The sequence below is a fragment of the Grampus griseus genome, assembly GCF_964374135.1.
Source record: "Grampus griseus genome assembly, chromosome: 6".
NCBI lineage: Eukaryota > Metazoa > Chordata > Mammalia > Artiodactyla > Delphinidae > Grampus > Grampus griseus.
Genome location: NC_139000.1, coordinates 92845386 through 92859951, shown reverse-complemented (window position 1 = coordinate 92859951; position 14566 = coordinate 92845386). Strand labels below are relative to the sequence as shown.

Here is a 14566-nt window from a genome sequence, read left to right as displayed (position 1 = left end):
CACTGGGCTGGTCCAGGATAGCTGCCCAAGACTAGCTAGGAAGTAGGAGCCATTTGGAAATTCAGAATCGCCTTCGGAAATCCTCCAGCCCTTCACCAGCACCCCTAGCAGCAATCTTAAATTTCTCTGTCTCGTGGGGGATAATTAGGTATTTTATTTTAATTTACATTTCTTTATTACTTTATTTCTTTATTAAGCACCCTTGGAGTTACTTTGGAAGGTAGGAGAGTTTTATAAGGTAAGGAGAAAATTAAGAATTCAAATAGGGCTTCGCTGGTGGCGCAGTGGTTGAGAGTCCGCCTGCCGATGCAGGGGACACGGGTTCGTGACCCGGTCTGGGAAGATCTCACATGCCGCAGAGCGGCTGGGCCCGTGAGCCATGGCCGCTGAGCCTGTGCGTCTGGAGCCTGTGCTCCGCAACGGGAGAGGCCACAGCAGTGAGAGGCCCGCGTACCGCAAAAAAAAAAAAAAGAATGCAAATAAATTCCAGTTAAGGCAGAACTTTTCAACAGTATCATTTATCTAAGTTTGCTCTCTGTACAGGTCAAACTGGGGATTGAAGCACCAGTTTTAGTGACATTTAAAATATCTCCTGGTGCACATGGTGTCCTCCAGCCCTTGGGAAACAAGCCTGGGGGCACATCTGGAGCTGAGCTCCCTACTACGCCAGCAGCCCCTGGACAACAGATATTCCTCCCTGGGGGTGGGCCGACAGGAAGAATCAGGCTAGGGGAGGTAGGTTATTTTGTATTCCCTGGTGCTAAGCTGTCCGGGCTCAGAGACAAATGCACTGCACACGCTATGCGAGGGTGTCACACGCCCTCCAAAGAGACAGTGTGACTGTGAAGTGTAGAATGATGTCACACAAGGTGGTGTGATCCCTCCCTCCTCTGGCCTTTGTGCTTCAGGGTCCCCGCTGCCCTGCACCTGCCCTGCGTATGCCCTTCTCAGCATCATCACTGCTGATTGGTTGCTGATTAATTGGTTGGTATGTACATCTGTCACCCTGCCGCCCTTTTTCTCCTTCCTGGCTTCCATCGGCACATTTGTGACACACACGTGCCTGGGTTTAGGTGAGAGAACGAGGGTTAAGGTGTGTCGGGACATCCTGACCAGCTTGTTTGCCCCTGTGGGGCGGCTGGAGGGGAAAGCCGGTGTCCTGGACGCTTTTCCATTGGGGCAGCGGGGAGCGTCCAGCTGGACTCAGCTCTAAGGCTGAGCCTGGCTCCTGGGATCCATTCTAAGTCCTGGGGAAACTGAAGTTGAAACAAAAAACTGTTTGTTGTGTGTGTGACACAGAGAGCTTCTGAAACCTGTTCCTGATTCCTGAGAGGGCAAGGCCATTTGGCAAGGTGGTGACATCAGCACCACAGCCAGGGGCGGGGGAGGAGAGCACTGAGGGTGGGGAGGGGAGTGGGGGGGAGCACAACCTGGGGCTGGGGCTGGGGGATTGGGTAGGGAGAGGAGCTGAGGGTGGGGTGCAGCCTGGGGCAGGGCTGGTGACTGGGGTAGGGTAGGGGAGCCTAGGGTGGGGGACAGCCTGGGGATGGGGACACTGGGCCTGGCACCAGCACTGGCAGGGCATGGTCGTAGGGTGGCTCTTGTGTTCTCTGCTCCTGGCTGGGAAGGGAAGGTATATTTAGCTGTGTGTCTTCCGCTGTCCTGGCCACAGGGCCTAGAGGGTAAGTGGGGCTTCACCTGCCCTGTCTGGGCAAACCCCATAGACAAGAAGCGTCAACAGGCTCCCCCAGTAGTTGTCCACAGCTGTCACCTGAGCTCCCCTTTCATGGGTTTCCAGGGGATGCCAGTGGAGACACTTTGAACATTGGTTTAGCATCCTGTTGTTGATGCCAGCATTGATGCCTTACATGGGGTAGTGAGTGGTGTCCCCTCTGTGACCCTACAGACAGCTGGTCCCAGAAAGGGAAGCCAAGGTGTGGGTAGGCGTGACAGAGCCCAGACAGTACCCTCGGCCCATGGTTCCTGCCTTAAAGGACCCTAGCCTTTCGTCACCGGTCACATCTAGGAATGCAGTGCTAGATCGGGATTTCTGTGCTGCCACAGAGAGCACACACACTGCATGGGCATGCACATACACACATGTACACACACACACATACAGGCACACATGAACAGACACAGATGCTCATGCACACACCTACTCATGCACACACCTACAGGTGTGTGCATGCATGGATGAACACTCATATACATAGATACGTGTATACAAACGACACGTGTACACATACATACATGAATGCACGCATATACAGGTCACGCAGATGCATACGTGCACACATATACTCCAATATACACTTAAAGGTGCACACATATATGTGTATATGTGCACAGGTACACAATACACGTATGTACACACACAAGCGTACGTACACAGATGTGTGTATGGTTTCATGAAATAGCCCTTACCCTGTTTCCTCTGCCCCAACCCCCTGACTTGATTCAGGGTCGCTCGGTTGGAAAGCTGCCGCATGACAGGCACTGACAGGCCCCTGAGTGCCGGGTTCAGAGACCCCTCTGGGTTCCATTCTCCTGACATTTAAAGTGGGGTCATGCACTCCTCCTGAACCAGCACAATTATGTGTAGGTAACGGGTGTGACATTGTATGACCCTGTCTTTCTAATGGGCTCCTGTCTCACTGTGACACTTTCACATGGGGGAGGCCAAATGCACACTCCTGACACTTGGCTCCCAGCAGAAGTGCCCACGAAAGCCAGAGGGTGGGCGCTTCGTCCAGTTGTTTCCATTTGAACATTTAAGGCTTCAATTCTTAACGCGGCAGCGATCGCCGAGCCAGTGTTCCCGGTTGAGTGCACCGTGGCTGTGTGTCTGGGTGAGTGTGCTGTGTGCTTTGCTTAGCACTTTTAAATTATACGGAACAATGCATGCTTACTGAAAAAGGACAAACATCAAACCCTTCCAATGCCATAAAGCAAAACATGCATCCCTCACACCCCTTCCCCAGAGAGGAGTCAACTGTGTGTGGCATGGACCCTCCTGACCTTTGGCTATTCTTGTGGATTTTTTTAAAGACCATCTGGGGACGAGACGCAGGGTCTGATTGAGGCCATCGGGAGTCTGGCGCCTGCTGATGAGGTAAAGATAGTTGAGAGCTGGATGAAGTCCATGCTGGGAAACTTCTGCAGAAAGAACTTGTACCCGTCCTCAGGCCGCCGTGGGCAGGGCGGGCCTGGGAATGGCTGGGAGTGAGTGGCCCCCTGGCTAGTTCAGCACCCGCCCTGCTCCTTAACGACAGTGTCTGGGTTGGTACAGGCTCAAGGCGATTAAGAAGAATGTTTTCCCTTCTCACCTAAACCAGTGTGAGCAGCCCGTGTGCACAGTGGTCATTCCTGCAGGTCCCGGAAGGAGAGAGACTGGCCCTTCCACCCGCCTCCGCTGAAATTCACTGGGCCCATTTGTTTGTCCATCTTTTTTTTTTTTCGGTACGTGGGCCTCTCACTGTTGTGGCCTCTCCCATTGCGGAGCACAGGCTCCGGACGCGCAGGCTCAGCGGCCATGGCTCACGGGCCTAGCCGCTCCACGGCATGTGGAATCTTCCCAGACCGGGGCACGAACCCGTGTCCCCTGCATTGGCAGGCGGACTCTCAACCACTGCGCCACCAGGGAAGCCCCACTGGGCCCATTTGTTAAGGCAGCTCAGCCTGTCCTGGAGCTGTGAATCCGTTCTAAATTTCTGTTCATTCTGGCTATGATGTGTGCGAAACTTTCTGCCACTGGGGCCTCACCTTGGTTCTCTCCAGCTCTGGCCTTAGTCTTCTGAGATGTTTGTATTTCCTCTGGTTCTGCCGGCCCTAGAAGGGACCACATCGTTGAGCATTAAGTCCCTACTCCTGCTATGAAGAAAATAAAGCAGGAGGAGGATGGAGGTGGCCTTGGGGCCAGGGTGCATGTGGGAAGGAGCCAGCCACCAGGAACTCCTGGGTGGGGAAGCGGGGTGGGGGTGTCGCAGAATGTTCTGGAGGAGGGAGCGGCAAATGCAGAGACTGGGGTTGGGGGGTGATCTGTGGCGAGTGAAGGGACGGGAGGCCAGGTCCCCTTGCTGGGCACTGTCAAAGCTTCATTTTACACTAACTCCTGTTCTGCTGCTCAGGGCACTTCTGCCGCTTGGTGAATAATCCTATTTCTGCAAAAATGTATGAACCCCAGTGTGGCTGCATAAGCACATCTTGCTCTGCCTGGTCCTTGGGACGGCTGCCTGCAGGGGGCCGTGTCCCCTGCTTCTCCACCCACTGAACTGCTGTCTTCCAGGCTACAAAGAATCAAAGCATTGATTTCTTTAAAAAAATTTGATTAGCTTTTATCAGAGCAATTAATGCACATGATTTTAACTTGAAATAATTACTATACAGCTTATGAGAGAAAACAGGAGCTCAGGTCTTGTCGCTTTGTCCCTGAGACAGTGAGCTGCGACTGTTTTAGCCATTTTGGGTAATATTCCTTCAAAGTGCTTGTACAGGTATTTCCTGCATTTGCTATTTTAGATCCTGTATTACCATGGAAGGTGAGGATGGGGGCTCTCTGATGTCCTCCTTCACTCACTCCTCCCCCACCCTCCCAGTGACGTTGCTCCACGGTTTTTGTTATTGGTGCCATGTCAGTATTGCTCAAAGCTGGGCCATAATAAGTATGCTTTGATCACATTTCCTTTCAAGTTTCACTTTTGCTTTCTCTGGGGTTAGTAACTGCTTCATTTTGAGTGTGTGTGCTACATTTTTAATCTATGAATGTGTTACTCATCCTCAGGCTCCCCTCATATTTCAGCGCACAAACGCACGGTAACTCTGCACGAGCTCTCCTGCACCCTCTCGGCCTCTGTCTCCTGCCCCCTGCACCCCTTCTCCACGGAGCACACCTTGTGTCTCGTCCCCCAGCTCTTCTTCCTTCTCAGGAAGACCAGGGAAGCAGCTCCCTTGTTTTGGTGGCGTGAGTCCTTCAGTAGCTTTCTGAGAAAGGATGTAAGGGAGGTAGAAGTTCTAAGAACTTTCATGCTTGGGACATGTTTCTGTGCTACACTCAGGTGACTGATAATTGGGTTTGATTTGAGAGTCTGCATGAGCAGTCCTCCTTCTTTGAGACTTTAAAGGCATTGTGCTGCCTCCTAGCTGTTGGTGTGGCTCTTGAGAGGCCATTGTCTGGAGCCTGTTTTCTCTCTGGAAGCTTTCAGAATCTCCCCCTTTGTCTCCCAGGGCTCTACTGCAGCCTTTCTTCATTCACTGAACTGCTGGGCTCTTCCATTCTATAAACCTGTGGGGTTTTCATTTTGGACATTTTCTTGTTATTATTTCTCTGGTAACTTCTTGTATTCTCACTCTTTTCTGGAACTCCTGTCAGTTAGACATGGGTCTCCTGAATCCATCTTCTAGCTTTCTTCTCTTTTCTCTCCCTTTGTTTTTCTCTGTCACATTGTTCAACTCTTAGGAAACCTCCTCAATTTTATCTTCCAATCCTTCAGCTGAACATTTTGTTGCCTTAATCAAGATTTTAATTTCTAAGGTCGCTTTCATTTTCTCAGGTTTCTTTGTGACTTCTCCTCTCACAGGCTCCAGTTTCAGCTCTGTTTGTCCACAGCGGCAATTAATTACTAGCAGCGGTGTGCTAGTGAACACAGCCATTATCAAACACTAAATTATGTGGACTTAAATAAATTGTATTAAAAATACAAGTGAAGGTAAACATACTCAAAACCCACTGCTTCCCGTGCATTTTACTATTTCCTGTACTATTACCTGCTCTTGAGGCCACATGCCTGTTGTATCTGTGTGGTGGAATTACCGTGCACTGGTGTGCTACCGTGCATCTCGTCCTGTCTCTGTGTTCAGTGACATCATGTTGGAAGTTTGAAAGCAGCATTTGCACCCCAGGGATCGGCATACACTACAAAGCAGGGCACCCTGCCCCCTTGGAGAGCCAGTTGTTAAGGTTTGCCAGTACACCACTGCTTTTGCTCACCTGTTTTCTTTCTAGTTTCCCAGGTTTGTTAACGTCCGCATGGGCTATCACCCTCTCCCCATTTTTATCCGTATGGGTTTATGTCCTTTTAGGGTGTCAGAATTTTACTGGGTATGAGGAGGGAGTTGAGATAAAAACTCTGTGTTCTGGGCACCAGTTTCCAAAGAGGGATTCTCCCGTCTCCCACATCTGGGTTCTAAGCCTGCGTGTCATGGGATGTCCCAGAAAAGTGACTTCTGTCAGCGACTGAAGTAGGAATTTGTTCTTGCCGTTGAATCCTTGCAAACCATTTCCCTCCAACAGAGACTGGGCTCCATGCTGATGTTTGAGGGGAAGTGAAACATCCCAGTGGGCCTCACATCTGTGCCCCGCAGCCAGAAGGGCACCCCAGGCTGTGGGCACACTGGGACAGGGCCTCACACATGCTCCTTTTGTGCTCAGGAAAGACCTCTCTGTGCTGGTGTGTGGTGGGGTTTTTTAAATAAACTTTCTATTTGAGAGCAGTTTTAGAGTCATAGTGACATTGAGCAGAAAGTACATAGAGTTTCCATATATCTTGTCCCCTCCTCCACATCAACGTCTCACTCCAGAGTGGTAGAAATCCTCTGAGCTCTGCCTGTTCACCCCTCACTCCGCTCTGACCCTGGCAGCCACTGAGCTTCTCCCTGCCCTGATTTGGAGCATTCCTAGAAACCTTACCTGTTTGGGAGCTCAGAGCAGAGAAGCTTTGGGGAGGCACTGCCAGTCACTGATCAATCATACAGAGAGAAAGTCTTCTCTGGTAAATTAATGAGACTGTGCCGTGGGATTTACACACATGATCTCTGGTACAGACACATTTGGAAATGTTCTGAATTGCTTTGCCAAGCAGTGGGAAGACAGCCTAGCAGATGGGCCAGGCTCCGCACATCCAGAAATGGCTGGGACAGAAAGGTGGAGGGAACATGAAACAGGAGAGGCTGGATAGAAGGTCGACCAAGGTTGTGTGCTTGGGTTTAATCTGAGTGAGAAATGTTTCACGCAGGGAAATGATATGCTCTGATTTACGTTAAAAACGTTATTCTGTCTGCTGCTGCTGTTTGGTAAATGTGTCACAGGGAGGTTGTATCTGTTTGGAATTGTATCTGATTGCTGGTAACAAAGATCTGAAAAAAACAATAATTTAAAGAGATTAATAGTTTATTATCAAGTCTAGGCAGAAGAAAGCAGGTGTAAAGTCTCCAGTATGTTGTGAGAGTCCCCAGTTCTTCTGGATTTCTACTTGGCTGTTCTCAGAATGAGACCCTTAACTTCATGTTCACAAGGTAGCTGGCAGAGCTCCAGCCATCAAATTTGAGTTCCAGGCAGCAAAAGGAGAAAAGGCTGAAGACAAAAAAAAAAAAAAATGCCAACACTAGCTGAGTCAGCCTCCTTTAGAGAGCTTTCCTGGAATTCCTACCTAATAACTTCTTTGCGGTACGCGGGCCTCTCACTGTTGTGGCCTCTCCCGTTGCGGAGCACAGGCTCCGGACTCGCAGGCTCAGCGGCCATGGCTCATGGGCCTAACCGCTCCATGCCACGTGGGATCTTCCCGGACCGGGGCGCGAACCCGTGTCCCCTGCATCGGCAGGCAGACTCTCAACCACTGCATCACCAGGGAAGCCCTGTCCACAGTTCTTTGGCCAGAACTGCTGCCAGGGGAGCTGGGAGACATGGTTAACTGGCCACATTGCCATCCTAGGTAAAATCAAGATTCTGTTAGTGAGAATGAAGGGATGTGGATGCTGGGACAGGAAGCCAGCAATCTCTACCCCAGGCGGCAAGAACGGAAGCAGAGTAAAGGGGTGGGAGGCTGTGGAGAGGTAAGGATGGGGGTTGGGGTGGGGTGGGCACGGCTTCAATTAGACTGGTAGTGGCGGAAATGGACCCGGGAACGAGCTAGGCGGGTGTCTGGTGCACCCCGAGCCAGTAACATCCACGCAAAGAGCCCTCGCCAGGGCCTGGGCGTCCTGTGGCTGTGTAGGGTTGCTGCAGTGTATTTAGTGTTCACTGGACACTCCGGGGTTGCTTGCTGAGTGGGTCACATCGGGAACACCTCGCCTGGCCTGGGCTTCTGGAACCACCTTGTACCTCACTTCCCTGCTAAGGGCAGGAGAGCAGAGTCCCCACCAGGGCCCTGGCTGAGGGTGACTGTGACCCACACGGTGGGTGCCTCTAAGAGCTGGCTCCGCAGAGGGTGAGCAGTCACGGCTACCCCATGAGGCAGCTCTCTCTCTTCTTCCCCTCCCGGCCTCCTTGGCCTCCTGGTGCATCCGGTGTTGTGTTTAGCATGGATCGTGCCTTTGCCACTGGGTGTCTGGGCTGACCGTCCCCCTGGGCCCCCAGCGCAGGGCTTGGCCTGCAGCCCAGTGCCCATCCTGTAAATAGTTATGTTGGCAAACGGCCATGCTCATCCATTCACACGTCATCTGTGGTTGCTTTTGAGCTACCATGCTGGGCTCGAGTAGCTGGGACAGAGGCTCTAGGAATCAAAAAGCTGAAAATAATGCCCATCCGCCCTTTGTCGAAAAGAGGTGCCAGTCTCCACCCAGGATGGGCCAGTCCCTGGAGGAAAAGATGGACTCGGTGTGCTCCCTGACTTCACGGGCCAATAGGCATGTTGGGATGGAGAACAGATCCTGGGTGGATGGGGAGCCCCGCCAGGCAGCCTTCGGGCTGGGGGGAGGAGGTGCAGAGTGGGTGCCTGAGCAGGGAAGGTGGGCGGGCAGATGAAGCTTGGCCCCTGGTGTCTGGCCCTTGCCCAGCATCTCCCCAGTGGCAAGTGCTCACCGTGAAAGTCCCCCATGAGTCCTTCCTTTGTGAAGGGGAGCGGGGGTGGTAGTGGCCCGTACGTGCACATAAAAAAATAAATAAAATAAAAGGACCCCAGAGCACTGTGGAGGGTGAGCCGTGCTCCCTGCTAGGCTTTGGGGGCCAGAGAAGGACACCAGGGTGTGAGAGGTGACTTCCCAGGCAGAATAGAAAGGAGCAGGGAGGGCTCCCTGGAGGCAGTGACTTAACCAGGTAAACAGGAAGCCGGACCTTCTCCCCAAACCCTCTTGGGAGGTTTGGTTTGGACTGATGTGTCAGAGGGCAGCAGGGCAGGTGGCTGCACAGGTGCTGCCCTGTGGCAAATTGTGGGGTCCCCAGGGAGCCGGAGCCGGGAGCTGGAGAGGGCGTTAAGGGAGCTGGCTGCCCCTCAGGCGTCCTGACGTGGTGGTGGGTGCAGGGGAAGGTTCTAGAGAGGGAGGGCCCGGGAGTGTCAGTAGGACTGGTAGACCTGGAGGGGGGTTGGCTTGGTGGGAGTGGAAGGCAGAGGAGGACGTGAGCATGGCTGACTCCCAGGGCCTGTGGGGGTGGGGAGAGGGGTGTCGGGGAGGCAGCTGCTTCACCATTTTGCAGCAGAGGGTACTCAGCTGAGGAGCAGGTTGCATGCCCTTGGATTCCGTGTGGGCCCCCCAGGGCAGCACATCTGCAAAGTCCAGTGGTTCTGCTGTAGCTTAATTGTATTCCCCAGCTGTGGTTGGCAAGCGTCCTGCCTCTGTTCAGGCCGACGTTTTGCTTTAACCTCCCCTTGAGAAGGCGGGAACAAGCCCATCTCACAGTCTCACTGGGATCCTGGTGGGGCCTTGGGTCAGGGGCAAACTCTAATCGCCCCAATTCACTGATGTGGAGCAGGGCTGCCCTGCAGCTCCCCGCAGGGACCCTTGCAGATGGTGCATGGGGCTGAGCAGGCGGGAGGCCGGGACTCCAGGCAGTCGTGGGGCAGGGGCAGAGCGTGGGTGCCAGGAGATCTGAGGACCCCCAGCCCCACAGTTTCTCTGTTCAGCACAGGCCTGTTCTTTCCATGAGGTGCTTCGTCTCAGTGACAGATCAGAGGCCATGACCAGTTTCCATGACATGCCGACTTTTGCAGTGAGGCTGGAGGAGCGAGGCCATTGGGGTGGCCCTGTCCCCTGCAGGAGGTCAGCTCCTCCTGCACGACCAGGACATGCGTGCGTGCATGTGTATGTGTCTGTATGCATGTGCGTCTGTAGGCATGCATATCTGTATGCGTGCATACGTGTGTGCTTGCACATACACCTGTGTGTGTGTCTGTGTGTGTACTCTCACATTTCAGCCTCCGTGCAGCTCTCTAGTCTTTAGTTCTGGCTGTCGTCCTCTATGAGTATTACAGGAATTGGGAAGCCAGAGTCTCTGAGGGAAACTGAAACCCCGGTTCCGTTCCCTACCTTCCCATCGCATTACCAGCTGGACACAGTGCCCGCACAGGGAGGAAGCTGGGCAGCCAGGCAGGCATTTGTCTCCCTGGTCTGGGTCCCTGTGTCTGTCCTGTGTTCCGGGCCCACCTGAGGACCAGGAAGCCCTGACTCCTGTAACTCTGGGATGCGGTGTCTGTGTGGGGCTGTCCCCACAGGAAGCCCTCTATGTCTCCACCACTCTCTTCTCCTCAGCAGACAGAGTCCGTGGCTGGGGATGTGGTGAGAGCAGAGCCGTGGGGGGATATTGAGCAAACAGAAAGCAGGCGTTATTACGACACATCCTGACTCGTAACCCTTCATTTTCACTTTCTTCCAGGATTTCTTCAGAGGGCTGTAGAGAAGCACGCTGTTTAAGAACCAGGTGGCCTTTGATATTTGCAGTGGTGAGAGCAGCTCGACCTCACCCAGAGTGCTGAGAAATGCGGGGCCTCAGGGCTTGCGCCGCCCACCAGCTCCAGGCTGCCCTGCAGCTCTGAGCAGCGACCACCCTGACACCCACCGTGGGCTCGCCTGCCCGCGGGCATTTGCTGCTGAAGTCCCCACTGCGGCCCCAGCCGATGAGGATGTGCGCCCCCGTCGGGGGGCTGCTCACCGCCCTCACAGTGGTGTTTGGGACAGCGGTGGCGTTTGCACCCATACCTAGGATCACCTGGGAGCACAGAGGTGAGGGCAGAACCGTGTCAGGCGCTGGTGGCATCTGAAGGGAATGGCCACCCTGCTCCCTGCTCGTGGTGTTGAGATGCACAGGTGCCCTTTGCTCTGCTGGGTCTGGCCTCCTGGCACTTGCGTGTGGGCAGACGGCCTGCACCGCCGCTTCTGGAGAGATGGTCCGATAACTGGAAACACTCGCAGGGCTTGTTCTTGGCCTGCTGATTTGGCTTCTAAATCGGGGCGGGGTGCGGGGGGGCCCTGGAAGGATGTTTATCTTCCCTGTGCCTGATGACGTTTGGTGTGCACTGCCTGAGCACAAACCACACCAAGTAGTATCAATATTTTGAGGCTATTTAATTATGTGTAGCTGAGCGTCAGGCCAGTTGTTTTCATTTGCTATTTATTAGTTTCCCTTTTGTTTATTTCCTCGTTTGGGAGCTGTGTCTTAGGAACCGTCCGCTCCAGTCTTTCAGGCTCAGTGGTCCTGAGCGAGGTGTGCTTGCAGGGCTGGAGCTGTCTTGTGCAGAATTCCAGGCAGTGTGTGTGCTGGGAGAGCCTCTATCCTGTGTGCATCTTTCTTCAACAGTGGGAAATTAGAAGAGCAGAAGTGTGACCTCCTAACCCTTCAATAAAATCAGAGCTTGGTGACAGATGGAAAGCCAAGTTTAAAATTGACTCTGGGATGGTCAAAAAGAAGAAGTAGCTCCTTAAGAAATCATGTCAATACATTTATATGACTCCTAAATAGCTCATCCTTAAATTCCTCATATTCCTAAATAGCTATTGATGCAATTACCAAATAAGTGAAAGAGTCATTTGTTTCTCTGCTTTTTAAGTTTGTGGTGGTTATATCCTTGGAAAATGCTTGGGTTAAGGGGTGTAATCACTGAAATAGATTTTTTTAAAGGCTTTGAGGTAAATGACTTTTTTCTGAATAAGAAAATCCTAAATAGTTATATTCTCTATAAACCTCACTTGTGGGTGATTAAATACACATAGACAAGAGTTTGATGGGAGGGAGAGGGAACCACAGTGGTCAGCAGTTTAAGGTGTCTGGCCTGCAGTCTCCTGGGAGGTCACAAGGTTACACTGCGAAGAGGTCACGCTGCCTGAAGGTCATGTTCCTAGGAGGTCACGCTGCCGGGTTTGGAACTCAGCTGGGCTGGAGGGAGCGGAGCAGGACAGAAGTCAGGCCACAGCACTGGTAGAGCACAGTGGCTCTGGGGCCTCACACTTGGTGGCAGCCTCCACCCAAAGGTGCCTGAGTTCTGGCCTCGGCTGGGGCCTGTCCACTGTGGCAGCAGACCCATGCATGGCCCTAGTGAGACAGCCACGCACTAAAAGGAGACCAGATGCTCAGGGTGTGTCCAAGCTCAGAAATACCTAATACGTTCTCCCCCCACCCCGCTCTCCCCAGAGGTGCAGCTGGTGCAATTTCACGAGCCGGGCATCTTCAACTACTCGTCCTTGCTGCTGAGTGAGGACAAGGACACCTTGTACGTGGGCGCCCGGGAAGCCGTGTTTGCCTTGAACGCACACAATATCTCCAAGAAGCAACATGAGGTATGGTGTGGGCTCCCCGCTCCCCTGCTGTCTGGGCCACACAGCCTTTCCAGTGTTTTCTCCTCAGAGCCACACACCGGCCTCCTCCTGGGATGTCAGGCCCTCTCTTGGCTGTGGAGCCTGCTTACCCCAGTGGCCAGCCCCACAGACGTCCTGTGCGTCTAGCGAGCAGCCTTCCTGTCCACCAAGGCTGAGGGCCCTGTCATCCTGAAGCTTCTTTCCCGCCCTGTGTCTACCAAGCCCCATCTCAGGGTGTCCCCTGGCAGCCTCCGTCCTCCCCAGGCTGGCAGTTCACCCAGGGGTCACCCTCTTTTTATCTTGGATTTTTGAACATTTTATTACGGAAAATCTCAGGCACACACGGGAGCAGAGGGAGTGATATGATGAACCCTGTACCCGTCGAGGCTCCCGCAGGCCGGGGGTTCACCCCCATCCTCCCATCCACGTCTTCCTCCTCTGCTCCCTCTGGGAGGCTTTGCAAATCCCAAACACATGTTCTTCATCTGCACGTGTTTCCCTGATCATCTCCTAAAGGAAGGGACTCCTTTTTTCAAAATAACCAAACTATCGTTATTGCATCCCCCAAATTAATTTCATCAAATAGTGTTCAAATTTCACGGACTCTCTCATAAATGATGTTTGACTATTCAGTTTGATCGGGTTGAACTCAGGCCGTCTGTGTGGCCAGGCACTCTGTCCGTCGTGGAGTCTCCATTCCTAGGAGCCGCCCTGGGTCTACTTGGCTGGGAGAGCCACTCGCGATCCTGTCTGGCCCCCAGCCCCGGTCTGGCTCCTGTGAGAGGCCGGACCCTCCACCCAGGCGGGCGTCCTCCTCCTGGCCCTTGACCGTCGCAGTCTGGAGCACGTCAAGGGTTGCAGAATGGGACGTCCCGCCTCTACCTTTCCTTCTCCATCTGTGAGCTGGAATACTGTCAGTGACGGGGAAATGCCCGTTGCCAGCTATTCACATCTCCCGAGGCCAGTTCCTTTGGACATGACAGGATCAGTGCTTGAAACCTTCGCCTTTATTTACTAGTTTTCCAAATAATGAGTAAGTTCTCCCCAAAGGGAGACAGTGGGTTTTTGGACTGTTTTTGGTTTTTTAGTATGACCATGACTCGTGGATTTAAACGTGTTTGAAGTGCCTCAAGCCATTGTAGCCAATGCTCAGTCTGTCCCCTCCTGGCCTCTGGCAGCCTCTCCTCTGCTCCTGAATCCTTAGACACCACCCTAGTGGTTGGTGTAATTTTCTGGTTCTCTGGAATCAAGCCAGCCCATGCTCACCTTGTGCCTTTTCTGCCCCAGATCTCTTATTTTTTTGTTTCATTTTGTGTTAGTCTCCAGAGTCAGGCATAGTACTTAATTTCTGTTTCATGTAAACGAGATTCTGGTTATTACCCCTTGAAAATAAAGTGTTTGGAACAGTAAGCACTTAGAGCAGAGGGTTGCCAAGGGCCTGCCCTGCTCAGCCCCTAGTCCCTGTGTTCATTGAATCCCCTTCCTCTGAGCCTTACTCTCCTTTCCAACAACTCAGGCTAACACTGCCTTTCAGAATCTCGTCTTGGGAGCATCGTGGTTCCACCGTGTGCTTGTGCCGACCTGCAGGTGCTCAGTCAGAGCCCCCGTTGCTCTGTTAATGCCATCACTGTGGGTAACCGAGAGGCTTTAGGCTCTGTAGACGTAAAAGAGGGAAAAAAGTGAAAGGACTACAGCCAAGCTTCAGTGAAAACGCCATGATCAAGGGCCTGTCAGAGTTCATGCTCCTGTGTCCTTATGCACTGCCTGTAGATAATGATGAAATTGTCTACATTTTAATTTCTAAAGGAAGTTGCTATTGGAAATGGGACTTTGTTCTGCTTTCACGTGTCCTGATTAGCACTTCCATTTCTCTGAAAACACATTGCTAGGGGATTCACTTCACTGCCATGGCGAAGCACTGTGTACTTCCTGACCTCTGACTGCCCTACGGCCAGCTTTGATTCTCTGGGAGGAAATATATTTTGGCATCAATCCTGGAATATCACACGGGCAGATGGGGCATCTTGGGGACAGTGAGGCAGGAGCGTGGGAGCCTTCTGTGATG

General features: G+C 52.8%; 1 protein-coding gene across 1 annotated transcript in view; it reads left to right on the top strand.

Annotated features, from left to right (window-relative positions):
- The window catches only part of SEMA4D (semaphorin 4D), a 118751-nt gene that overhangs the window by 70967 nt on the left and 33218 nt on the right, over positions 1-14566 (top strand). Inside the window, exons 3-4 of the mRNA XM_082656551.1 lie at positions 10586-10932; positions 12338-12483. Of these exons, the coding sequence (XP_082512677.1) occupies positions 10827-10932; positions 12338-12483 (252 nt within the window). The 5' untranslated portion in view covers positions 10586-10826. The remainder of the gene's footprint in view (positions 1-10585; positions 10933-12337; positions 12484-14566) is intronic.